General features: G+C 40.7%; 1 protein-coding gene across 1 annotated transcript in view; it reads left to right on the plus strand.

Annotated features, from left to right (window-relative positions):
- The window catches only part of ORC1 (origin recognition complex subunit 1), a 29,797-nt gene extending 4,417 nt beyond the window's left edge, over window positions 1–25,380 (plus strand). Inside the window, exons 2-17 of the mRNA XM_045548021.1 lie at window positions 2,467–2,566; window positions 3,196–3,323; window positions 5,411–5,589; window positions 6,938–7,256; window positions 11,753–12,122; window positions 13,019–13,123; window positions 13,700–13,892; window positions 15,321–15,418; window positions 15,960–16,061; window positions 16,551–16,722; window positions 17,328–17,435; window positions 17,656–17,805; window positions 18,850–18,969; window positions 23,094–23,263; window positions 23,785–23,872; window positions 25,037–25,380. Of these exons, the coding sequence (XP_045403977.1) occupies window positions 2,472–2,566; window positions 3,196–3,323; window positions 5,411–5,589; window positions 6,938–7,256; window positions 11,753–12,122; window positions 13,019–13,123; window positions 13,700–13,892; window positions 15,321–15,418; window positions 15,960–16,061; window positions 16,551–16,722; window positions 17,328–17,435; window positions 17,656–17,805; window positions 18,850–18,969; window positions 23,094–23,263; window positions 23,785–23,872; window positions 25,037–25,231 (2,592 nt within the window). The 5' untranslated portion in view covers window positions 2,467–2,471 and the 3' untranslated portion in view covers window positions 25,232–25,380. The remainder of the gene's footprint in view (window positions 1–2,466; window positions 2,567–3,195; window positions 3,324–5,410; window positions 5,590–6,937; window positions 7,257–11,752; window positions 12,123–13,018; window positions 13,124–13,699; window positions 13,893–15,320; window positions 15,419–15,959; window positions 16,062–16,550; window positions 16,723–17,327; window positions 17,436–17,655; window positions 17,806–18,849; window positions 18,970–23,093; window positions 23,264–23,784; window positions 23,873–25,036) is intronic.
- Window positions 25,381–25,816: the final 436 nt, after the last annotated feature.

Here is a 25,816-nt window from a genome sequence, read left to right on the forward strand (position 1 = left end):
ATTTACCTATTATGTGCCAAGTCCTGACCTAGGCTGTGGGAATGCAGTTATGAATAAGGTAGACAAGGTCCCAAGGTATCTACTCTTTTGGAAGTTAGCATTCTAATGTGGGAAGCACAATAAATAGGAAAATAATGTAATTCAATTAATAACAAGGTGGTGTAATGTAACATTACTCTGGAGGGTAGTGTAAGGAGGAGTGGGTAGCTTTCCACTGGGTGTCAGTGAAGGCCTTTCTAAGTCTGGAGGCACTAAAAATCTTGGTCTCTTTGAGGTTTGGAAAAGCAGGCCTGGAGCAAAGTGATAGAGGCAGGGCAGATTATGTGGTCCAGGTCCTGGAAGCCTTCCTTCCAGTAACCCTGCCTCCTCAGCCTAGGTCACATACATACACCCTTGCTCACATATATATGTATACTGGTCTCATTGAGCACAGCCCAAGGTCTCCTAGAAAAGGAATGTTAAGGTTTTACCCTAACTTGGCTTTTGCAGGAGAATGCCTGCTTTAATAAACTAAAATATGGCCTAGGTTTAAAAGATTTGAGGGCATAGATTTGATGCCTTTAGGTATAAATGAGTACCTTATAGGTGTGGAAGCAGTCCTTCCATATGCCAATTTGGGGTTTGAAAAAACGAGATGATTGTGCCAGTGAAATAAAATGTTATAGTCAAAGTGACAAATCAGGCCATTTGTCCTACAGTTAGATTATTCAAGAATTGTAGGTTTGCTGGGAGATACAAATTTGCTGCAAGGCACTGTCAGTGATATTCCTGTTTTTTGAATGAGAAAGCTTAGTGGGTACTGCCATTTATTCGAATCTTTTGCAGCAGTATATTTTGCCTGAATATGGAAAAAGCGAAAAGTTCTAAGTTTACTTTTGATAGTTTCACGTTACATCTTCTATTGAAAAGAACACATATTGAAGGGTACATTAATGTATGTATTTCTGTGAACATTTGTTTAGGTTTAATCAATTTTACTAATTTTTACCAAAAGATTATTGGATATTATGAATCCAAATTCATTTTTTACTTGAGCACAAGTCTTACAGTTGTTCTTACTCATCAATCTTGTTTGCAGCTTTGTTCATTTCTCCACTGTACTTAATTAAAATTGGATTGATTTAATAGTAATGTGTTGCAAATTATACTGTAATTACACTTAATAGCAATCATTCATGCATCTTTTTTGGAAGAAGTTTATTTACTGATGACTCAATATCTTCTCTTCCTAGTTTCCTCAAAGTTTACTAAGGAAATGCCTTTTTTAAAAAATAGAATGTGAGACCTAATGCCGCTGAACTTTAGGAAATCAGCTTGTTTAATTTGGATGTTGATATGCTAGTCTAATTCTGTTGTTTTCAACCCAGACTGGAATTTTACTGGTCTCTCTGTCAATAATTCAGTAATTCTGTCAGACTGGATTTTCTTAATGTTTTTTTTTACCCCAGTTTTGCTAAATTTTAGCTGCATAAGAAAAGCATGGAATTCCAAGGGAAAGTTTATTATTTTAAAAATTACTTAAATTTAAGATAATGGATTGGCATTATTAGTATTATTTTCTTTTTTTTAGTCAAGGGAAGCAGTGAGTGGATTGGCATTATTATTAAAACTTTTAGATTACAGTTTCAAAATTGTAAAGAGGATTATGTTGGGACTTTTCATTCACATTTCTGTTTTTATCAATAAAAATGTCTTTTTTTCCATGTAGTTTAATACAAGCCTTACTTTTCAGCAATACTCATATCTAGGACCTTTTGGCTGCAAAGAAAAATACCCCTTCCAACTGCCAGGGCAGTACTGGTTAGTAACACTGATAATTTTTTCTAATCGATGCACTTGATAAAACCCATTGCAATTACCCCAAATGCTGCTTATATGTTTTTTCCTCTAAATCTTGGAATCCTTCATTTCATTCTGTCTTATTAATATCCACTAATTATTCAGTATTAGGAAACCCTTTTAGGAAGCCCTTCCTTCCTGAACAGCCAGAAGACCTGGTCTTCTAATTTCAGTAGTTTCACTGGGCTCTTTGAAGTATTAGTTGTCCTTTATTGCATTTATATTTTATTGCTATCTGGAGTGTAAGTGTTGTGAAGCCATTTACAACCACTATGTCACTGTCTTTTATAATAATTTCACATTGGTAGATGTTTCACACCTATTGTGCCTTGTTCCTGATAAATACTTATAAACATTTACCGTTTCTTTTCTTAGGAGTTGACCCCCCTGCATACCTGGGTAGGAAAAGATAAGGCATTTTATGAGATAAACACAGATGATACTAAGTTGCCTTTGTGTAATCTTCATAGAGCTTGACTTTTTCCCCACAGAAAATGTTTTCTCAGTCTAAAATGTGTGGGAATACATCAGGGACAGAAAAAAAGAACTCATTGAAGGCAGGGAGTGACTAGTTGAGAATCCATCAGAGCATTGTCCTAGTAATTCAGAGTTAGGACTTCTCCACAGGAGCCATGGCACACTACCCAACAAGGCTGAAGACCAGACAGACGTACTCGTGGGTTGGCAGGCCATTGTTGGATCGAAAACTGCACCACCAAACCTACAAGTGAGTGATGGGGTCTTTTGGTTGTCCTGGAAATATAGTTTTTTCAAGCTAAACTGTTAATAAGTTGTATCCAGCCTGTTCTAATTACTACACATCGATGATTAAGGGATAATAGGTATAAACTGACTGTAAGGAGGGGTTCTGTCTAATTCAAGAAGATGGTAGCATAAATATAGCAATTAGTGATAGGGACAAAATTATGAGAGGTTAATAAATTTGATATATGTGATAATGTCATATCTACTTAAGGTGAGTATCTCTTTATGATATTTTGATAAATGGTACTATGTCCTTCCCAGCCCTAGAGATCCCTTAATAATTTGATATTTTTGTTGGGCAGCTTTACAGCCTTGGGAAGCCTATCTTGTTCTTGATCAGTAACTGGGTAGAATTAGGGTTCATGTTGCGGCCTTTGGAGTCATCACTCACACTAAAACAATCCATTCAACCCATTATCTACTCTTTTATGTAACTGGGTGAATTGTTTTCCCAGTAAAAGAGTTGGTCGGCAGAGAGAAATTATTTAGGGAGTTTTTGGGTCGGAGAGCACTTTCCTTGGTGCCCAAAGGATCTAAAGAACTTGGCCTATCCTAAGTGATTTCCTAATGTGTTTCTCTGTTGCTTTCTAGAGAAATCTGTGTGAAAATAGAAGGTGGTTCAACTGAGATTCACATCCAGGTGGGGCAGTGTGTGTTGATTGAAGGGGATGATGATGAAAACCCATATGTTGCTAAATTGGTGGAGTTGTTTGAAGAGGGTGAGTTTGGGGCTGGAATGAAAACCATTCCTTGTCATGAATGATTGGGAAGTGTGAAAGAGAGGAGATTGCTGATTTCTCTGTTCAACAGCAGTTTGTGGGGCACGTTAGACTCTGAGGTGGGGTCATGTAAGAACTAGCTGTACCCTTTTCCATCTAGAAAACGTCACTCACCAAGGCAGTATTGAGTAAAATGGAATTGGAGGGCTCAAGAATTTAGCTTTTTTATTATTTTTAGAAGTAAGAATGGCTCTTGAGAGGCAGGATTTTAGGGATGGAGAGAAATGATGAATTTGGCAAGAAGGGAGAAGGAAAAAAAATAGATGATTTGTGCTATGATAGCAATGTGTCCCATTAATTTTGGCATGAGGAAGTTAGTAATTTTCCAAGTGTAACTTCTTTACAAGGGAGGAAGTAAGTTGAATTTGGGAGATGTATCAGTTGGTATTCAGTAAGGAAAAGACAAACACTTTAGGTATTTTACCCAGAGGAATTTGTATATAAGTATTGAAAAGGCTGTAAGAAAAGGTGACATTTCCCAGAGATCAGTAAGTGCAGGAAGCCCCTACTGCCCTTAGGCTAGAGGAGCAAAAGGGAAGCTAGCAGCAAGCCTACAAGCCCATACTCACAGCCTCAGCTGATTTGCTCAGCTTCTAATCCTCTGCAAACAAGAGGAGAGCTCCAAAAGGAAGATTAAGAAGATAGCAATTTGAAACAATACACAACTGCTTCTTCCAAGAGATAGGAGAGGAATGACATGGTAGTTGGATAGTCCTGTCAGATTTAGGTTGTTCACCTAAGGTCACTGACAGCTCATCTGTGCACATGCCCCAAGTTGTTTGTTTCTGTGGTTGGGCCACCTCTTAGATTTGTGAGTTTTTTACCCTCCTCTAATTGGCCAAAGGGTATCTCTACTGGATCTTCCTCACCTCGCCTCTGCACCTGTTTCCCCTTCCTGCTGGTCCCTACCTAACATTCCTGTGGCAGTCTGTATGCCTAAGGGAAGGAACTGACAGAGTGAGTGGATAAAGATGTTTTACATCTTTACTGTAGTGCCCTCTTAACCACTGTTTCGTTGTTTTCTACAGTTTCAGTTGCCCAAGGTCAACCATAGTCCAAAACTATTAAATGGAAAATTTCAGAAATAAACAATTCATAAGTTTTAAATTGCTTGCCATGCTGAGCAGTGTGATGAAATCTCACACTCTCTCACCTTGGAGGTGAACCATCCCTTTGTCCAGCATATCCACACTGTACAGTATGTATAGGGAAAACCTAGTATATATATAGGGTTTGGTACTATCTGTAGTTTCCGGCATCCACTGGGGATCTTGGAACATATTCCAGCAGATAAAGGAGGGTTCCTGTACACAGATAGGACAGATCTTTGACAGGTATAGAGAAAAAACTTATCAAACTATTGTCTGCTAGGGGGAGCAAGTCAGCAGAAATGTGGGCTTTTGTGCTGCATAGATTTTAGAATCCTCACATGGTGCCCCAGTGAATGGCTTTAGTCTTTCTCTGAAGAGAGCTAAGAAGAAAAGAGGCGATGATTATGGTAGCACTAATGAGCATATGTTCTTTCACTGGGAGCCAATGCTGGTGTGGAGTGATATTTATGGTATAATGATGAAACTGAAGATTGCAAACATACAATTGCCAAAAGACATCTCGGGTTGATGCTTTAATTCTTGTTGGGATTTTTATTTTGCTGCTGTGTGATGCCATCTTTATAATCACTAATTTTGATTTCTTTGGTGTCAGTGATTAGAGTAGCTCCCCTCAAAGGCCTTTTGTAATTCTTTTTTCAACTGATAGCGCCATCCGGGCAGTGGAGCAACGTGAAGAGCATGGGTGTAAACTGGAGTCAGATTGCCGTGGTTGGTTCTGTGGCCTTTGACAAATTATTTAAGGCCCCTATCACTTGATGTTTTTGCCTGCAAAAGGGGGATAGCCGTAGTATCTACCTCAAAGGTTATGAGGATTAAAGATCATACACGTGATCTTATAGCACAGTGCACTTAGGGAGTGCTCAGTGAAATGTTTTCATTTTCTTAACCTTCCTCTTTCCACCTAATCCCTCCTAGATTCTGACCCTCACTCTATGAAACGTGCACGAGTACAGTGGTTTGTCCGATTTTGTGAAGTCCCTGACTGTAAACGGCATTTGTTGGGCCGGAAGCCTGCTGCACAGGAGATATTCTGGTATGATTACCCTGCCTGCAATGACAGCATCAATGCTGAAACCATTATTGGCCCCATTCGGGTATGTAGTGCTTTGATCCTTGGTTCTATCTTGAAACTTGTTTCTGTCTGCCTCCTAAACTGCTTGACCTCAGAAATATTACTGGCTGTAATTCACTCCATGGGGAATGAATTTTTTCCTGTCATTTTCTCTGCTTGCCTGCCTGCTTCATCTCAACAAATGTTTATTGAGAGCACATAACATGTGTCAGGAGCCTCCTGGAGGAAGTGACATTTAGGTTGTGACCTGAGGGATGAGCAGGAATTAGCAAATGTATCTCAGTGGGAAGTTATATTTAGCTGTGATTGGACAGGCATAATAAAGCATTGTGAGGCTGAATGTGTTGGCTTAAATGGGGGCTTTACCTTGAATAAATCAGTGTAAAGAGTGCTAGTTGCTACAGGCAAATTTGTGTGACGGGATTTTATAAATAAATTAGGTGTTAATGAGCTGCTGGTTTGTAGGCTGAAATGAGACACACAGGTTCACAGACTAAATACATGGATTTTTCCTGGAACTATTAATACTTCAGGCCTCCAAAATGGGATTAGATTATGATATGAATTGTGATTGTGTGGTGATTGGGGGTTGGTTTAATGGTATGGCAGAGAGATGTCGATGGCAGAGAGATATTGGTCTGGCATGACTAGTAATTTATCTCTGAGTTTAATGAGTGAAGGAATGAAAGGTAGATGCAGAAGTTGAACCAACTGGATGAGGAGATTTGGAAAGGTGGGGGGTGCTGTATCTAGGCAGGAGCGTGATAGTGGGAATGAGCAGGACTGTGTCAAGGCCATTTTGAGGACTGAGCACTCTGTAGGTAAGATGGGGCCAGATTTTAAAAGGTATTGAAAAATTAGAATGAGTAATTTGAACTTGCTACAATGGGAGTCATGTGGGCTATGGTACAAGGGACTGTGTTTAGAGAAGTTTTTATGGGAAAATTTGGCATCGATGATAAAATGGACTGAAAAAGAAAGCAATGTAGGAAATGGGTATCAGCTAGAAGGAGTCTGGGAATAATCTAGGAGTGAGATGATATGTACTTGAACTAGGGTGATGGTAATAGCAATTAAGAGGTGAAACCAATAAATGTTTACAAAATGAAACAAATAATTTACTGTAACATTTCATTGATGTCTTTAAAGCCATTAATGATTAAATTAATAAATGCTCGGTAAATGTCAACTGTTTATACGTTTTCTGTCAACATGCTATGCCATGTCTGTGCCTCTTTAGAATGGGGGAAGTAATGTTCCAGGTACGGATGTGAACTTAAATGGTTTTTAGTCATATCTCTGGGGGAATATTCCTTATTTCTTTTGGGCCTCATCTGTTCTATTTGTTTACCTATACTTCTTAAATTCAGGTAGTAGCTTTAGCCCCAGATGCAGTGGTACCTATGGATCTGAAAGATGAGAAAATACTCTTTGTGAAAGAATCCTGGAATGAAAAGAAGTTCAGACCGCTCTCCTCAGAACTATTTGCGGAGTTGGATAAACTGCAAGAAGGCAGCCCCAAGTGCCAGAAGCCCCGGGGAGCCAAGACTAAGAGTGTAGAAAGCACTTCTGGAACCCCAGAAGAACATGTGGTCAAAAGGATTGAATCAAGGCACTCTGCCTCCAAATGTCGCCAGACTTCTACCCATCCTGTCACCCCAAGGGCGAGGAAGAGGCTGGAGCTTGGCAGTAAGTGTGGAACAGGTCACAAAGCACAACATTGGGACTAAAAAACATGATAAAATATTAACTCATGTGACAGTATCGAGTTAGTGCAGCAGTGGGCCAGGTCCTGATTAGACCCACGTTGAAATACACATAACATAAATTTTATCAGTTTAATCATTTGTAAGTGACATTGAGTACATTCACATTGTTGTGCAGCTATCACCATCATCTTCCAAATCTGAAACTCTGTACCCATTAAACAATAACCCATTCCCCTGTTTCCTCAGCCCTGGAAACCACCATTCTAGTTTCTGTGTCTAAGAATTTGACTATTCTAGGTAATTCATATAAGTAGAATCATTCAGTGTTTGAATCCTTTTGTGACTGGTTTATTTCATTTATCATAATGTCCCTAAAGTTCATCCATATTGTAGCATGTGTCAGGATTTCCTTCTTTTTTAAAGCTGAATAATATTCCATTGTGTGTATATATCACATTTTGTTTATCTGTTTTTCTGTGCGTGGACACTTTTGGCTATTACAAATAATGCCATTATGAACATAGGTGTAACAAATATCTCTTGGCGATTCTGCTTCCAATTCTTTTGGGTATATACCTATAAATTGAATTGCTAGGTCATGATACTTATATTTTTAATTTTTAAGAAATTGCTATACTGCTTTCCATAGCAGCTGCATCATTTTGCCTTCCCAGCAGTAGTGTACAAGTGTTCCAGTTTCTCCATGTCCTCGCCAATGCTTATTATTTTTTGGGTATTTTTTTGTTGTTCTTTTTAAGAGACAGGGTCTCACTATGTTACCCAGGCTGAAGTGCAGTGGCTATTCATAGGTGTAATGATAGCATACTATAGTCTACGGCTCCTGGGCTCAAGTGATCTTCCTGCCTCAGCTCCTGAGTAGCTGGGACTACAGGTGTGCACCATTTTGCCTAGCTCTATTTTCTAGTTTTTTGATAGTAATCATCCTAATAGGTACTATGTATTATCTCATTGTAGTGATTTTTTAAGTTAATATTATTTTTAATTGACAAATCATAATTGTATAACATTTATGGGGTACAGTGTAATGTTATGGCACATGTATACAATGTGAGATGATTAAATCAAGCCAATTAACATATCCATCACTTCACATACTTAACATTTTTTGTGATGAGACATTTGAGATTCACTCTCAGTTATTTTGAAATAACAGTATGTTATTATTGACTGTAGTTGCCCTGTTGTGCAACAGATCTCGAAAGATTCTTGTATAGCTAAAACTGTGTGCCCTTTGATCAACAACTCCTTCCCTTGTCTCCCCACCCCACCCCCGCTTCTGTTAACCATCGTTCTACTCTCTATTTCTATGAATTCAACTTTTTTAGACTCCACTTATAAGTAAGATCATGCAGTATTTGTCTTTCTGTGCCTGACTTATTTCACTTAGCATAATGTCCTCTAGATTCATCTCTGTTGTCCCTTTACTGTGGTTTTGATTTGCATTTCCATAATGATTAGTGATGTTGAGCCCTGGAATCAGGTGTTTATGAGCCCTGCTACTATCATGACATTGCTTCTAGTTCCTCAGAGGAAGAGCTAAGAAATATACACATTTTAAAACTCTTGAATTCATACTGATACTTCTAATCTATGCCACGGGCTTATTCCCCTGTTTATCGTATTCCATAATTATTTCTCTATTCTCCTTCAGGAAGAACTCTGGTTCCCAGGAGCAATCCTGATACACGTAAAATAGTTTCACAATTACTATGTCAGTACCACTACCAGTAGTAAACTCACCAAGTAAAGGTCAAAATTTATTTGCAGTTCATTATGCCTTTAGAATATATTCCACTGAGTAAAGTTACTTTAATTTTTTTTCTTATGGTTATATTATTAGTGATACATAGTTTGGTTTTTTTATTTCTTTTTGTGTTTAATTTTAGGGCTTTTCCCATCTTTGATTTAATTTTTTAAACATGTGAAACATTAACACTAATAAAGACTCAAAACTATTTAAAACAAATGTATTCAGAGAAGCCCTACTCCTTTCCTTGCCCTCCTACTCTCTTCACCCCCACCTTCATTTTACTACTTTCTGGTTTATCTTTCCTATGTTTCATTTTGGAAAAATCAGATATATATATACATATATGCATATCTGCATTACAAGCATGCATATATTTTTATATAAGCATGCATATATATTTTTAGTTTTCATTCTTTCTTACCCAAGGGTAACTACTGGATATTGTCTTTTCTAATTTGCTTTTCCCTTAAAGTCACTCCACAGCTGTTCGGAGGGCTTATCCTCATCCTATCATATGTCATTAGTCCTTTTGAATTTTTTGTTTATGTGCCAAGTTCTTCAGGTATAAGGTACTTGTATTCTTGGTAGCTCTTTAGTACAGTATGTGTTTTAGGAGCTGAATATCAATATATAAGACATTTGGCAGATGCAGAAAAACTATTAAATAATCTGTAGTATAACCTTCTGAGATATTATATTTTGGTTGTTGAGAGGACTTTGAAAGTTAGGGCATGAGCATGATGTGGCTGGCAAAAAAGAAAAAAAAGGGCAAGAAATTTAGACTTGATAAAGTTACATAATTAGAGGAGGGAAGATATGACGAAAATATTTTGGATGAATTGTTTTGACAGAAAGATGGGAAATAACTAAGGTATGATATGAGTTACCCTCACATCTACCAAAAAAGTGAATAATTTTAGCTTCATGTTCAAAGACCTCTAAGATCTGGCCCTAGATAACTTTTTTTTTTTTTTTTTTGAGACAGAGTCTCACTCTGTTGCCCGGGCTAGAGTGAGTGCCGTGGCATCAGCCTAGCTCACAGCAACCTCAAACTCCTGGGCTTAAGCGATCCTACTGCCTCAGCAGCCTCCCGAGTAGCTGGGACTACAGGCATGTGCCACCATGCCCGGCTAATTTTTTCTATATATATTTTTAGTTGTCCAGATAATTTCTTTCTATTTTTTAGTAGAGACGGGGGTCTCACTCTTGCTCAGGCTGGTCTCGAACTCCTGACCTCGAGCGATCCACCCGCCTCGGCCTCCCAGAGTGCTAGGATTATAGGCGTGAGACACCGCTCCCGGCCAATAACTTTTTAAAGTCAGATTTATTGTATAATTCACATACAGTTAAATTTCCCTATTTAGTATATAGTCTTAACAAATACATGGAGTGTGTAACAACCACTGTAATTAAGATGTAGAACAGTTTTATCACCCCAAAATTCACTTGTGCTCCTTTGGAGTCAATAAACCCCTCTTCCCCCAGGCCCTGGTAACCACTTATCTGTTTGCTTTCTGTATAGTTTTGCCTTTTCTGAAATGTCATATAGTTGTAATCATACAGTCTATAACCTTAGAGTCTGACACCTTAGCATGCATTTGAGAGTCATCCATGTTGTCGCATACATTGGTAATGTGTTCCTTTTTTATTGCTGAGTAGTATTCCGTTGTACAAATTTATCAATCTATCCCTTCTCTGTTTAAGGACATGTAGGTTGTTTCCGGTTTTTGGTGATTATGAATAAAGCCTCTGTAACGATTCACACACTGACACAAATAACTCTTCTAGCCTCATCTGCAGCGGTTCCCCACACACCATGTGCCAAGACTAAAGTGAGCTCCACTGTGCTTAGAGCATTCCTGCCTTGCTGCTGTAGCTCACGTCCATCTCTCCTTTATCTCCTCACATGTCTCCTCTCCTTCCCCTTTCAACTCTGTTCAGATTTTACCTTTCTTTCAAGGTCTATCTCAAAACATCTTCATTAGCACTTAGGTGCTTTAGGGCATTTATTTTGCTTCATATTATAAACACTTATGTATATCATCTCTCCTGTTAGACTAGTGTGTCTTGTGTGTGGGAACTAGGATTGAGTTTCATTCTACTTTTGTTTCTTTCTAGCACCTGGCACACACTTTGCCATTTTAACAGCTCAGTTGATACCTACAAATGAAAGGCTAAGGTCCTTGGTGCCTGTGGTCCTGGTGAGGGAGGAGCACATCCACACTATTCATAGAACCCAGTTGATTGCCTCCAGGAATCCTTCTTCTCTGTGTTGGCAGATATAATCTGGATTAGGAAATAAGAAAGATCTAGGTCTTGTTACTTGATAGCATCACTAGTACAAGTTTCCTCAAATGCTTTTGAGATAGAGTGGAGGGCATATAATATCACCCCTGCTTGAGAACCACTGTTCTGGTAGATTATGTCAGGGAAACCTGATTGCTGAACACTTATCCAAAAAAGCTGACTTGAAAGTTGACTTAATGGTTCTAACTATGAAAATCACTCATTAAATTTAGGAGAGAGATGAAAAATGATTAGAGCTACCTAGCCCGGAGAAAGAAAGCATGGAATAATTTTAAAATATGGATAATTCATTTCTTTGTATAATTCAGTGGATGAATTTGGTTATAATGAGATTGGGGGTTTATATATTGCTAGGTAAAAAATTCACACATTGTGTATGTGATTTCTCTTGGGCTTAGGTTTACCTAGGACATCTAACACTGGGATGTCCCGGCAAACTTCATCTGCCTCCTTGGGTTCTCCAGAAGGAAATAAACGGAAAGTGGCCTTCTCTGAGATCACCTCACCTTCTAAGAGGTCTCGGCCTGATAAACTTCAGACCTTGTCTCCAGTTCTGAAAGCCCCAGAGGAAACTGGGAAGATTCCTCTCTCTTGTTCTAGGGATGACAAGAAGGCTTCACCTGAATGTCACATGATCCTGAGAGCCCGAATCACAGCTTTGGAAGCCACAGACTTTAGCAAGGAGAGAATATTTTCCCCTACCAGTGGGGGAAAGAGATCCTCAGTGATGCCTTCAATGATTCTGAAACCAGAAAGCATCAAAAAGAGGTGACCAGGGATATTACCTGCAGAGCAAATTGAAATCCTTCACAGAAGGTTAAATGTGTGGGTCATAGTAAAAAAACATTAGAATAGTGGGTGGAAAACCTATGACACAGAGTCCCTAGAGAGCTTTTCGAAAATACAGATTTCTAGGCTTCTTCCCAGACATAGTGAATCATGCTCCAAGCATTGGCCCCAGGAATCTGTATTTTGAAATGCTCCTTGGATGATTCTAATATGCCCAGCTGTCATTTGGGGATCACTTGTATAGAAGATAATTTCCTAAACATGCATTGCTTCGCAGTTCTGGATTTCATTAGTTGCTGTGGCTCTTTGCCACAAACAGTTTTTTGTTTTTTTGTTGTTTTTTTTAAACTGGAAACCATTCTTAAATACATATGGTACAAGAAGATAATGCATCTAGAACAGTTTGGGTAGATAATGTTTGCAGATAATGGGCTATACAAATAAAAATGTGACAAGCCAGAAATTACACATTTCAATATTTGCTCCCCAGAAACTACAGCACCTGGCTCATTCTAGGTTGCTCAATAAATGCTTTGTGTTGAATATGTAGCGCGTTTCTGCTAACCTTGATCCTGGGTGGACAGTAAATTCATAGATACATCAGAAGCAAAAAAGGACAAGAACCTCTGCCAGGGATTAGTATATTCTGGTTTCTAGTGAGTCTAATTTAAATAATAAGGTTTAGGCAAACTTTGATCTCTGAGTTTGAGTCAAACTTCAGTTATAAACTTTTTAACAAAGTGTGATTGGCTCTTTTCTAAAGTAGCTGTAAAAAGAATAGGAGCCAGTCAGGCCACCTGACTATCTTTGAGTGCCTGCTGTGGATCCTTGGTGCCCCAAACTGCCTCCCATAACCTTGCTGTAATATCTTGCAGGGATGCAAAAGAACCAGAGGCTCAGAACGAAGCTACCTCTACTCCCCATCGTATCCGCAGAAAGAGTTCTCTCTTAACTTTGAATCGGATTAGGCAGCAGCTTCGGTAAGTCTGCTCCGTGGCAGGCAGAAAACCATTGCTGCCATCTGTGATATCTAATCTTATCCCTTAAAGCCTCTTATATTGTTATTTGCCAGTCCACTGAAATTCACCTTTTACTTAGCATGTCTGGAATTAATGTTACGTTTCACATAAATGTCTTAGTTTGAAAGGGACCAGAAATCCTGTCCTGGGCTTAGATGGCTCCCATGGCCCTTGATCATCGTGCCTGGGAAGACTAATGAGGGGCGGGGTGCCTAAGAGCATGAATTTTGATTCTGATAGACCTGGATCTGAATCTGGGCTTTGTCATTTGCTATCTGTATAACCTTGGGAAGGCTACTTAAGCTTTCTAAGCCTGAATTCCTCATCTATAAATAGTAATAACAATATATAAGTCACGAAGTTGTTACGGGTTTAATGAGATAATATAAATAACACAGCAGAGTGTCTCTGTAGCAAGCACCTATATTGCCTAGTCACAGGAGATACCCTGCAATATCTGTAATCCACATTGATCTTTATGGAGTTCTTATTTAGACTTGAACACTGAATATCAGAAAATATGTCCCCACCATTCAGGTTTCTAGGTAATAGTAAAAGTGACGAAGAAGAGGAAGAGATTCTGTCAGCAGAAATTTCAGACTCGAGCAGTGAGGAGGAAGAGGCTTCCATGCCATCCTGTCCAAGGAGGACACCCAGAAGTGTGTCTAGGAACCTACGATCTTCCTTGACGTCATCCTTACAGACCCCCTCCAAGACGCCAAAGAAAACCGTATGGTTTTTTAAGTTTATTTTTCAGTGAAGCATCCCTCTCAGTTTAAAAGTTGTGAATGTTGAGGTCACCCAATTAATAACAGCTGGATTCTGAGCATAGGGCTGTTATAGTCAAAGCTTTTCCTCTAAGAATATTCATGGATGAAGGGACCTAAGTGAACTCTAGGACTGAAAATGAATTCAATGCTTTTTGAGTTCAAGTTCCTCTTAAGGTACAGAATCAAATGGCCAAGAGCTAAACTTCCTGAGGGAAGTAAACTGACTCCTCTTTGCATTTCTTACAAAGAGCACCAGCAGAGTGCTTTGCACATGCTAAGGACTCAGTGGGTACTGAGTGCAGGGCTGCTGAGCTATAGTGCTGGCTTTGTTGTCCCACTTGATAGGCCTGAGAAACTGGGAGTAGTACTTAGATATTGGTAATGAACTGGAATTGGTAACACGAAGATGGAACTAAGAGGTAAACAGACATCTTTTCTGCTTCCTGTAGAACTTAAGCAGAACATTAAAAGGTATTAAGAAAAGGGGGTCTTCTCATGTTCAAATGTATTTTAGAAATGTTTGAATTAAACAAAGTTAAATGGAAGCAGCATCTTGTTCTTTGGAACACAGTTTAGACGTGCTTAATTAGAAGATTTTTCCTAAAGCTCATCTCCATTTTTCCATATGAAGATGTGGTTGGGCTTGTCAAAGAAAAACCTCTAGGGAAAGGAATCCAACAGATTATAGTTGCACCAGAAGCCATCTTACCTGGAGTTCCTGAGATATGCAAAAGATTACCCTTGTTCTGGTTTGATTGTATCTCCTGGGTTCCACCCAAAAGAAGGCATACAGGGCTGGGCACTTTCAGCCTAATAAAATAGGTCAAAATCCCTTGGGCTTCTTGATATCTTCTCAGCAAGGTTTTGTTATTCCTTTCCTGTTTTCTCCAAAATTAATAGATATAAACAGACAGAAAGTGCTTTCTGCCTGAGGAAGAGGTAGAGAGATTATCACTGTCTAGCCAGGCTGGAAGCAGAGGGTAGGTGGAGTGAAATGCCCCCACAGAAGGGAGTGCTTTGTAGAGATACCATGAAGATGAGGGTAGCAATAGCAGGCCTGCTCTAGTGAGCCAATAGCAAGGAAGAAAAGAGAATAGGGCTGTTAGCCTAGATTGAGCAGTGACCCTGGGGTTGGAGTGGAAAAATCTGGTGAGGTTTCTCCAAGTACTGTGTCACAGACTGTGGTAGTCCCAGACTATGAACAAAGTGTATGTGTAATGTGTGGCGAGAGATGGGGACTCATGGCACTTTATACAGGAAGAAACTAAGAGGAATTTACCACCTCTCTTCCTTTTATCAGATCAGCATGAATCACATTTGTTGGTGTGTCCTGAATGGTGTTTTGCTTTGTTTTTCCTTCTGAAATGACTTCTCTGTTTTGAATATAGCCCAAGCCTAGAACGCCATGTCATGCCACTCCTCAGATCCGCAACCGAAACCTGGCCGCCCAGGAGCCCACCAGTGTGCTGGAGCAGGCCCGGCTGAGGTGATGCTGCTTTTGGGCCCCTTTCAGATAGCCAGGAATGAGGGGCAGGAATGGACAGCAGTCACTAGTATACATAATTAAGGTAGCGAGTAAAATGAAGGTGTGTGTTTAGAAAAAAGAAACCTCTCAAGCAGCATCTGGTTGAGCCAACCTGGATAGGCCTGAGAGGAGAGACCTTCCAGTCTACAGCCATCATTTCCTCAGGGATGGAAGGTGGTTAATCAGGACAGTGCCTCTTGCTTATTGTGCCCTTTAGAACCATATGGAGACTTTTCCAAAATGCATGTTTCTAGATCCTGCCAGAAATCAAGCAGAATCAGAATCTCCTATGGGATGAGGTCCACCCACATGATTTGAGTAGAGAAAGAAGCCACAGGTTATGAGGCCAAGTAGAGGGATTTGAGAATGAAGGCATTGCCTTGTGTTTGAGGTTGAGTTTTCGTGTAGAAACTGTAGACAAGTCTTTTCCATTTATTATTGAGTAGATGGTGGTGAAATGCTTCTAAAGTATTCTCTTTTCCCCATTTACCACCAACTGTAGGCTGCATGTTTCTGCTGTACCTGAGTCTCTACCCTGTCGAGAACAGGAATTCCAAGACATTTACAACTTTGTGGAAAGCAAACTCCTTGACCATACTGGAGGGTGAGTGATGCTGAGACAGGCAGGTGGCTTGGGGACGAAGGCCTCTGCCATTATGCCACCTGAGGTGTTATGGTTCAGCCAGCTGGGCTTTCCCAGTATCAGCAGAATAGACAAAAGCATTGCTGAAGCCTAGAGCTTCTGAAGTAGTTTTTGTTGTCAAAGTAATTCTATAGGAATAGACATTCTGCCTTTCAGGAAAAAAAGTGAAACTGGCCTGTTTTTGGTAGGCAGTTTGTATACAGCATTGCTGGTGGAATGAATGATTCTATATTAAGGGGTCCTTATGCAGTCAAGATGAAGTGAGGAAAAATAGAAAAAGAAAAAAAAAAACAGGTCCTACCTTTACCAGCTTACAAGGCGGTCCCTACTGCCCCCATCTCCCCATTTCGGGGGTCTTAGTCCCTCAGTACATGTTCCCACATTCCAAACTGATGATGGGGTCAGGTGGCTGGCACAGACCTACCCATGGGCTTTCCTGTCTTGTTCTAGGTGCATGTATATCTCCGGTGTCCCAGGGACAGGGAAGACTGCCACTGTGCATGAGGTGGTGCGCTGCTTACAGCAGGCAGCCCAAGCACATGATGTTCCTCCCTTTTGGTACATTGAGGTCAACGGCATGAAGCTCACGGAGCCTCACCAAGTCTACGTGCAGATCTTGCAGGTAAGCAAAGCTGTTTGGGCTGTTTGGAAAATACAGTTTTTCTTAGTGACACATGAAAAAAGAAAGGCTTACTTAATTTTGTGTGTATCTCACATGTTTATGATACACAGGCATTGTCCTTTGTGTAAAGGTGGCAAGGGCAAGAAAGGTGAAATTCTTACCCTCAAGGACCCTAAAGTCTAGGGGCTGGATAGTGGATGGCTGGAAGCTGGTCCCTACCAACAAGGCAAACACCATGGGCTCACAGGTGGCAGTGTGACAAACTATGGAGAAGGGATCAGTGGCAAGCCAAAGTTTGAACCTTGCTCTTTCATTCATTGGCTGTTGTCTTGGAGCAGGTTACAGAATTATGTAATAGTGATTTTAGTAGGGGGCTTCTGGGACCAGCCTGTGATTCATTTGCATTTCAAATACACTAGACTTTCTTTATGTCCTTTTTTGGTGCCTTCTCTTATCCTTCCAGGTTATGGTTAAGGCTAAAGTAGAAGGTATAATATAGGATACTGAATTCCTCAGACTAAATAGCTTCCTCCATTTACAGATTTAACTTTAAGCCCAGAGGAGTAAAATTTTTACAGTTTAAAACTGTTTTTCCCCTAATCCAGAAGCTAACAGGTGAAAAGGCAACAGCTAACCATGCGGCAGAGCTGCTGGCAAAGCGATTCCGCACTCAAGGGTCCCCTCAGGAAACCACCATCCTGCTTGTGGATGAGGTGAGGTACCCACAGGAGGACTGGAGAAGAAACGGGGCATCCAAAAGTACTGGGTGGGAGAGGAGTCCCAGTTCCCTTCTGTATTCATCTGTGCCCATTCCCTGGTGGTGAGAGGCATGTTGACTGCCTTGCTGCTTCCGTGCCGTGACCTGGTTATAAGTCATTCTGGAGCCCTGGCTCGGGCTCTGATTGACCCTGCATCTCTCCTTTTCCCTGGAAGCTCGACCTTCTGTGGACTCACAAACAAGATGTAATGTACAATCTCTTTGACTGGCCCACTCACAAGGAGGCCCGGCTTGTGGTTCTGACCATTGCCAACACAATGGACCTGCCCGAGCGAATCATGATGAACCGAGTGTCAAGCCGACTGGTAGGTTTAAGGGCAGTTCTCAAGCTCTCCTTACAGATCCATAAACTGAGCCTGAGAGTTGTACAAAAATGAAAACATAGAAAATGAAAATAAATGGGGAAGTTCAGAAATTTGATTTCTGAAATGTTTATAATTTCTATGTTGGAATGAAATGTGCGTGATTTTCTGCAAACTTTTTATCTTTTTGGTGTTCTGCTACCTGTGTACTTTTAAACTATACCAAGCCCTGGAGGTTTAATCATTTTAAAAAATGTTTAGCAGATGCTGTTGCTCATGTCTGTAATACTAGCACTTTCCGAGGCCAAGGTGGGAGGATCACTTGAGGCTAGGAGTTCAAGACCAGACTGGACAATATAGCCAAATCCTATCTCTTAAAAAAAAAAAAGAGAGAGAGAATTAGCCAGGTGTGGTGGCACACGCAGATAGTCCCAGCTACTCGGGAGGCTGAGACAGAAGAATCGCTTGAGCCTAGGAGTTCGAGATTACAGTGGGCTTTGATCACATCACTGCACTCCAGCCTGGGTGACAGAGTGAGACCCACCCTGTCTCTAAATAAATGAATGAATGAGTGAATAAATTTTAAGCACTTACATGCTGCTAGGCAGTGTTAGGTGCTTAGAGTAGAGCAGCGAACCTGGCAGACTGTGTGTCTGCCCTTACTGGCCTTGCAGTTCAACGGGAAGCACATCACATCGTGAAAAGCCTGATGAGTGAAGCCAGGTGCTGTGGTAGTGCATAGCATAGACCTGAAGATCCTCCCATCCACTGTTATCAGAGCACCTGTGCTTCTGTTTCTAAATGATTCTGATAGAATAAAAGTTTCTTAAATGAAACAAAAAAAATAATTTGAGAACCACTGCCCTACAGGATACCACTGGCCATTGTCAGTAATGACAGCTGAAAACAGTGGTAGTCCTGGGATGAAATGTGTAAATCATTATATGGGACTTGGGAATCAGGCTTGGGAACTCAAGGGTGACTTTCCACCTAGATAATGGATGGTCAATCAGTGATCTTGTTCCTCTTGTCATTTTGGTTCCCCAGGGTCTTACCAGGATGTCCTTTCAGCCCTATACTCACAGCCAACTGCAGCAGATCCTGGGGTCCCGTCTCAAACATTTAAAGGCCTTTGAGGATGATGCTATCCAGTTGGTAGCCAGGAAGGTAGGTCACCTTCGGGGAACTCTAAGCAGCATCCACAAACCAGTCAGCAAGTCTTTGCTGAGTGCCTACTGGGTATGAGGCCCTGTGCTGGGTGCTCTTGGGATAAAGAGAAATTTAGAAAGTCCTATAAAAATAAATACCAAAAAAGAATAAATAAAAATAAGTAAATAAATAAATGAAAATAAATTTTAAAAGACAGGAAGGAAAAATCCAGAAAAATTCCTTAACTTTATTATATGATTGATTAGAAGGCCATTAGTATTGTGAGCTTCTCATACAAACTAATATTAATTGATTCACAGAACAAGCAGTTTTGTGTAATGAAAGAGCGATATAGTCAAGTAGACAAACCTGGTTTGAATTCTGGTTCTAACACTTAGTAGGCATTAGAATATTATAGGAAAGTTACATCAAAACCTTTTCTCTGAAAAACGAGAGTGATAATAATTACCTCATAGGGTCATTGTGAGAATTCAGCGATGGTGTCTGTGACATGCCTAGCAAGGCACACACTGCAGGGTAGGTCTGCGGTGTTGGATCCCTGCCTGCACCTTCCAAGTCTACTAGGAGAGTGGCAGCTGAGGTTCCACCACAGGCTAGTCTCTGAGGCTGCTGAGGAACAAAGTGGGGGGAAGGAAGGAGGGAAACCACACATCCACAAGTATTTTAGCACTTAAAAAAATTATAAACTTAACTCCAGTTTCCTCTTGCCCTTAGCAGTGTGAACCCTGAATGGCTACAGCAGCAGCACATGTCTGTGCCTCCTGCTTGGAGCTGGGTAGTGTATTAGGTGCTGGGGTCAGAGGTGAGCCAGGTATGGTGCCTGTCTCCAGGCTTTCCTTTCTAGGAGAGAGATCCTCAAAGTTACCATCTCAGCCTTCTTAGGTAGAGGTTTTTGCTTTTGCTGTCATACATTGTCTAAGAGTTCTTTCTTTTCCTCTGAATGGTCCTTTTTTTTTAATGCCATCTTGTTTATTTGAGATTGTCTTCTCACTTCGTCCTCCCAAGATGCTTTTGTCAGTTGGTTAGAGACTTTTCTCTAAGTCTTGTTAGAGAACTTTTCTCAGATGTCTGGGTGGTCCACTCAGGTGTAAGGGTGGAGATTAAAAAGCTGACTCGGGGCTCTGAGCACGAGTGGGTTTTGTTCACCGTGAGCTTCACTGTAGGATAATCTGATTGGGTCAGTTTCAGTATTTTTCTTCTTTCCCATTGGGATAGTTGGATTCCTAATCTGGAAGCCAGAGTAGGCTTCCCATGTCCTGCCTCGAGGGCAGCATTCTGGGAATGTGTGGGGTGGGCTGGTGCCAGGGAAGGTGGAGGGCTTCAATTTCGGCAGCATATAGTAATCATCTATTTTTTGGTAAGGGACACCTCCCCTGCGATAATACCTAGTATCCCTAGGTCCAGAGGTAATTTTTAGCCATGAATTTATGTAAGGGAATTGGTCCGGGTGGCCGGGAGTCCCAGTCACAACTTTTTAAACTGCTTGCATGGTGGGGAGGTCTAGGGTTCCTATTGTAGGCCAGTCAACTCTAAATGTGGCCCATCTGTGTTTATAGAGGGCCCTAAGTCTGTTGGGACTTGTGTGACACTGTAATTTCCTGCGAAACTCTTTAAAGTTTTTTAATATGTATTTAAGGACTGTAGGCTTAGATTTTATATTACCAGAGACTTTTTGTTTATCTTAGTTTGAGACTAAATCTCTGGTCTTCTGCCTCATTAGGAGAGGGTAATCTTTAGGGCAAAGAGTTTTATGGGGATAGTACAAAATAACAACATTCAAAATTTTCTCAGATCCTCCTTCAGGGGCTCTGTTGTTCATCCAACAGCATGAATAGGGGAAGGATTTAGGACAAGGTTCAGCAAACTTTTTCTGTGAAGGGCCAGGTAGTAATTTGCCTTTACATCTTGAAAGCAGCCATAGACAATATGTAAATGAGCACAGCTGTGTTCCGATAAAACTTTATTTTATACAATTGGTTGGTGGGCCATAGTTTGGTAATTCTTCATCTAGAGCATCTTAGAGTTAGTTTCTTAACTTTCTCAACTTTCCTTAACTTTCAACTTTAACTTAATCTTCCTTATGTTAGCTAAATATCCCCCTTTACCTCCATTTCCAGTGCCACTAACTCCTGAGCATTTTGAAGATTTTTAATGTAACTTAGATTTGTCCTTGGATTCCTCACTACTGGTTTAGGATTTGGCTTTCTCCGGTCTGCTGTGTCAACTGCTGTTCATTCTACCTCTTTCTCATTTGCAGAATTACATTGTTTACTCCTCTCCTGTTGCTCCTCTTCCTTTTAGGGTTCTTGGGGGCGGGGTTTATTTGAGACAGAATCTTGCTCTGTTGCCCAAGCTAGAGTGCCACAGCGTCAGTCTAGCTCACAGCAACCTCAAACTCCTGGGCTCAAGTGATCCTCCTAACTCAGCTTCTCAAATAGCTGGAATGCCACGCCCCACTAATTTTTCTATTTTTGGTAGAGATGGAGTCTTGGTCTTGCTCAGGCTGGTCTCAAACTCCTGAACTCAGTGATCCTCCAGCCTCTTGGTTTTCCTAATGAGGATTCAGAAGGCATCAGTTTTGGATGCTGTTTTTACTCAAATCTCTTGCCCCTAATTTCAAATCCCTCTTTTATTTATTTTTTTACATATAAAGAAACATATCTGTTTTTTATTCTCTATCTTATAAATACAATATCTGAAGTCTTTGGGAGTCTAATTCTGATATCTGTTGATTCTCTTGGTCCCTGTGCATATATGGCTTTGTTTCCTTGTTTTGGTGTCTTGATTTTTATTTCATTTTTCCTGTATACATGGGAATCAGCATGCTCCTTTACTTGAGAATTGAGGCCTGGGTTGGAATTCATTGAGAATTTGTTTTTGCTTCTGTCAGTTACTGCTAACCATTTTCATTAAACAAAATCTTCCACTTATCATTTTAGGAAAAACAATATAAATTTGGGCTACAAATCCATGTGAGGGTTTGTGGTTGCAAAAACTCAGGGAGTTTCTCTTACCCCATACCCACCTACCACCAGGGTCAAAACAGGCAATTTTTCCTGCCAACCCTTCTGTGGGATGGATTTCATTCACCCTCACACTGAGGCTGCAGTGGAGGCTGAGTTCCAAGTTCATGGCGAGTCTCCTATTAGATTCCGTGTTGGATGGACCCTGGGTTTTTCTTTCATCTCCCTTGCCCTAGCAGCAATCAGAAAGGATGCTTAGGGTCTCCAAGGTTCGTAGATGCCCTCAGGGTAAGACTGTTTTGGGTATTTTCTTGCTTTCCCAGGGTTCCCCTTTCACTTTGTTCTGGGTCCCCTGCAGCAGCTCTCAAGTCCATGCTATTCACTACGTGGAGGTGCTGCTCCACCAGGCTGTGGGGTGGCGATAGGAGGAAAGAAGGGATGAAGCAGGGTGTACACAGCATCCTTACCAATTCAATGTGGGAGATTAGAGCGAGGGACAAATATAAGCTGATGTGCATATTTCTGTCTTGGGTTACTTGAAAAATGATTTTTTGTTCTGAATGTCTTAAATTTGAATTCAGGAAACAGAAATAATACACAAAACATTTTAAGTCGCCTATAATCCCACTTCCCAAAGATGATTACTTTTAATGTCTTGGTGTGTTGTGTATATATACCTATACCATGAATTTTGGAAGGAAATAATCATTTTGGGGATGTTGCCAGGCAGAGTACGATGGTAGTCAGGTGGATGGTAGACATTGCTGGCAAGTGCTGGTAAGTACTGGAAATACAGAAACCAAGATCCTTGCAGGCTGCAGTGAGTCAAAGAATTCCCTTTGTGAGATTAAAATGCAAGAAGCCTTATAAGTGGACTTGGAAGAGAATAGAGGATTCCCTAAGAAGGGGCCCAGGAGCACTGGCAGAGCCATCTGCTTGTGGGTTGATCTGATTCATCCAACAAGACAGTGGTTTTGATTCAGGAATTAGAATCCCATGTGCAATATAATCATTCCCATGGCTCCTTGCCAGGGTTAAGTACTTAACTTTAGGCTTAAGTCCATTGCCAACACCACCTTTGTTTTTTAGCTGAACATAGAATCTGTTGGTTCTTTTGGGTTAAGATGGCCTCAGGAATAAAATAATCCCTCTTGGTAGGTAGCAGCCCTCTCTGGAGATGCACGACGTTGCCTTGACATCTGCAGGCGTGCCACGGAGATCTGCGAGCTCTCCTCCCAGAAGCCCAACTCCCCTGGCCTGGTCACTGTCGCCCACTTAATGGAAGCTGTGGATGAGATGTTTTCATCATCATACATCACTGCTATCAAGTAAGCTGCTCCACAGTTGAGGAAGGCCACGGAAATGTGTTTCCCTTCCTCAGCATTTACTCATTCAATCTGCATTTACTAATGACTCAGTTCTGCATCTAAGGGGCAAGTCTAGTCAAGGAGACAGAAACAAACCTGGGATAACAGAAGTACACTTGCCATTTATTGAGCTACTACAGGTGCAGGTGTTTGGGGAGTAAATATGCTATGGGAACAAGAAGAAGGAAGCAGATAGTTCTCTCACACTGAGTGGTGTGCTCAGCTCTTGAAATGAGGGTATATTTGAGATACCAGTGTATTTCCAGATGTAGTTGCCAGGTTCCCTCACTTCCAAAGTGGCATTTTCTGTATTAGTTTGAGACATTGGGGCTGAAGTGGAACCTTGCCATATAACACAGGAGAAAGTATTCCCCAGCTTTTTCTCTTTCTTCTCTGAAGACACACAAAAGCTTTGTTTGGCTTTCCTCTGGGCTGGTGGTACACCCACTTACAAGAACTCACATTTCCTCATTTCCTTTAAGAAACTCCTCCGTTCTGGAACAGGGCTTCCTGAGAGCCATTCTTGCAGAGTTCCGTCGATCAGGACTGGAGGAAGCAACATTTCAACAGGTGATCCCCTTTTTACGAATCCTTGGTTTTGGTCTGGGGCTTTTAAAATATGTGGAAATTTCAATCAATATATATCAGTTTTTCTCTATTTTGTGCCACCTTGACTATGTGAAAGAACATCAGACCAGCACCTATTCTTATGTGATATTATATTTATTTGCATGAGAAGAGAACTTTGGCAACCGGTTTCTGCATGTTAGTCTGAGGGCCTACTGTGTGCCAGACACTGTTCAAGGAGTAAGATGAACAAGACAAAGTCACTGCCCTAATATAGCTTATGCTGTAGTAGGGGCAAGACCATGTTTGAAGACAGAACAGTGTTTCAGCATAGTTTCAAGTAGATCAAGTAAGGGGAATCAGCAGGGCTTGTGCCTTAGTTTACTGAAGACTGGTATCCCTAGGTACTTGGCTGCCTTAGAAGAGGAATTATTAAAAGTGTACCTGAGTGTGTATGTCTATGTGTGTGTATGTTTTAGACATCTTTATTTACCTAAAATAGGTCAGGGAAATGGACTTGTTATAAATTCTTTTATAAACATTTAGTTGCTGGTCATGTTTTGCCCATTATTGTCCTCCTAGAGTCTGAGACAGCTCTTCTGCAGAGAGCGACTTTCATTGTAGTTTGTAAACATTTCCTGAACATCTACAGTGTGCCATTCACTGTGATGGGTGCCATGAACCCTGAGCTGAATTGGTTAATATCCCTGCTCCTGACAAGCTCCCAGTCTTGCTGGGGGTGGTGGAGGGAGACTCATAAATATTTAGAATGGAAAGTGACCAGAACTGCTACAGACTTGCCTGATCCAGCTTTACGGTAGGAATCTGTGTTTCCAGCTATCCTCCTGCCTCCCTATATTTCTCTATAAAGGGCCTTTATCCTTTTCCAAGGGTCGTGCCTTGGCATCTGTTCACACTATCTGATAAGGAAAATGTCTAGCAAAATTTGACTTGAATTTTGACATTCTCAACTGTGGAACTCTCAGCCCCTGGAAACCAGGACTATTTGTATAACAGTGGCATCACTGGGGCACCCATTGATGCCTTCTGGAGTAGTTGGTATCCTGGATACCATGTGTCTAATTTCCTTAAAAGAAGAAATAAATGATCAGATACAGCCCCAGGACTGCCTTTCCTCTTAATCTTTGCTTTGCTTTTTGTGTCTAGATATACAGTCAGCATGTGGCACTGTGCAGAATGGAGGGTCTGCCATACCCCACCATGTCAGAGAGCATGGCTGTGTGTTCTCATCTGGGCTCCTGCCGCCTCCTGCTCATGGAGCCCAGCAGGAACGACCTGCTCCTTCGTGTGCGGCTCAACGTCAGCCAGGATGATGTGCTGTATGCGCTGAAACAAGAGTGAAGAGGCTTCATGAGGAAGGACTGTGATCTGCTCTTTTTGAAAGAGCTTGATTTCCTTTTTCTAAGCACATGGAATTATTGTAGCAAAGTATATTGAATGGAAATGGCTGTCATATATTTTGAAATTTTTCATTAAATAATTTGCTTTTTCCAAAGCATTTTGGAAGTCATTACAAACATCAATTGTAATGATTGAATCATTATGAAACCAAACTGTCCTTCTTACAATAGGCCCTCCTTCAGACTTTTATTTCTTTTACTAGCCCTGCCATTTATTTAATGATAATATAGCCATTTATTTAATGATAATATACCATATATGTAAGTACACATTATACCTGTATGTATATAAAATAGTTCTGGGAGAAAATATAAGAAATTAGTTACATTGGTTGCCTCTGGGAAAGAGCTGAATGGCTAGGGTCAGAGGTTAGAGTAGGACTTTTCACTTTATAACATGTATCTTTTAAGTTTGAACAACTGAAACAAAATTTAGCTTGTATAAAAACTGCTGGAAATAGTATCAGTGATAAATAATCTCTAGCAACAAAGAGCTATAAAATGTAATTTTTAAAAAGGTAACATT

The sequence above is a fragment of the Lemur catta genome, chromosome 3 (genome assembly GCF_020740605.2).
Source record: "Lemur catta isolate mLemCat1 chromosome 3, mLemCat1.pri, whole genome shotgun sequence".
Lineage (NCBI taxonomy): Eukaryota > Metazoa > Chordata > Mammalia > Primates > Lemuridae > Lemur > Lemur catta.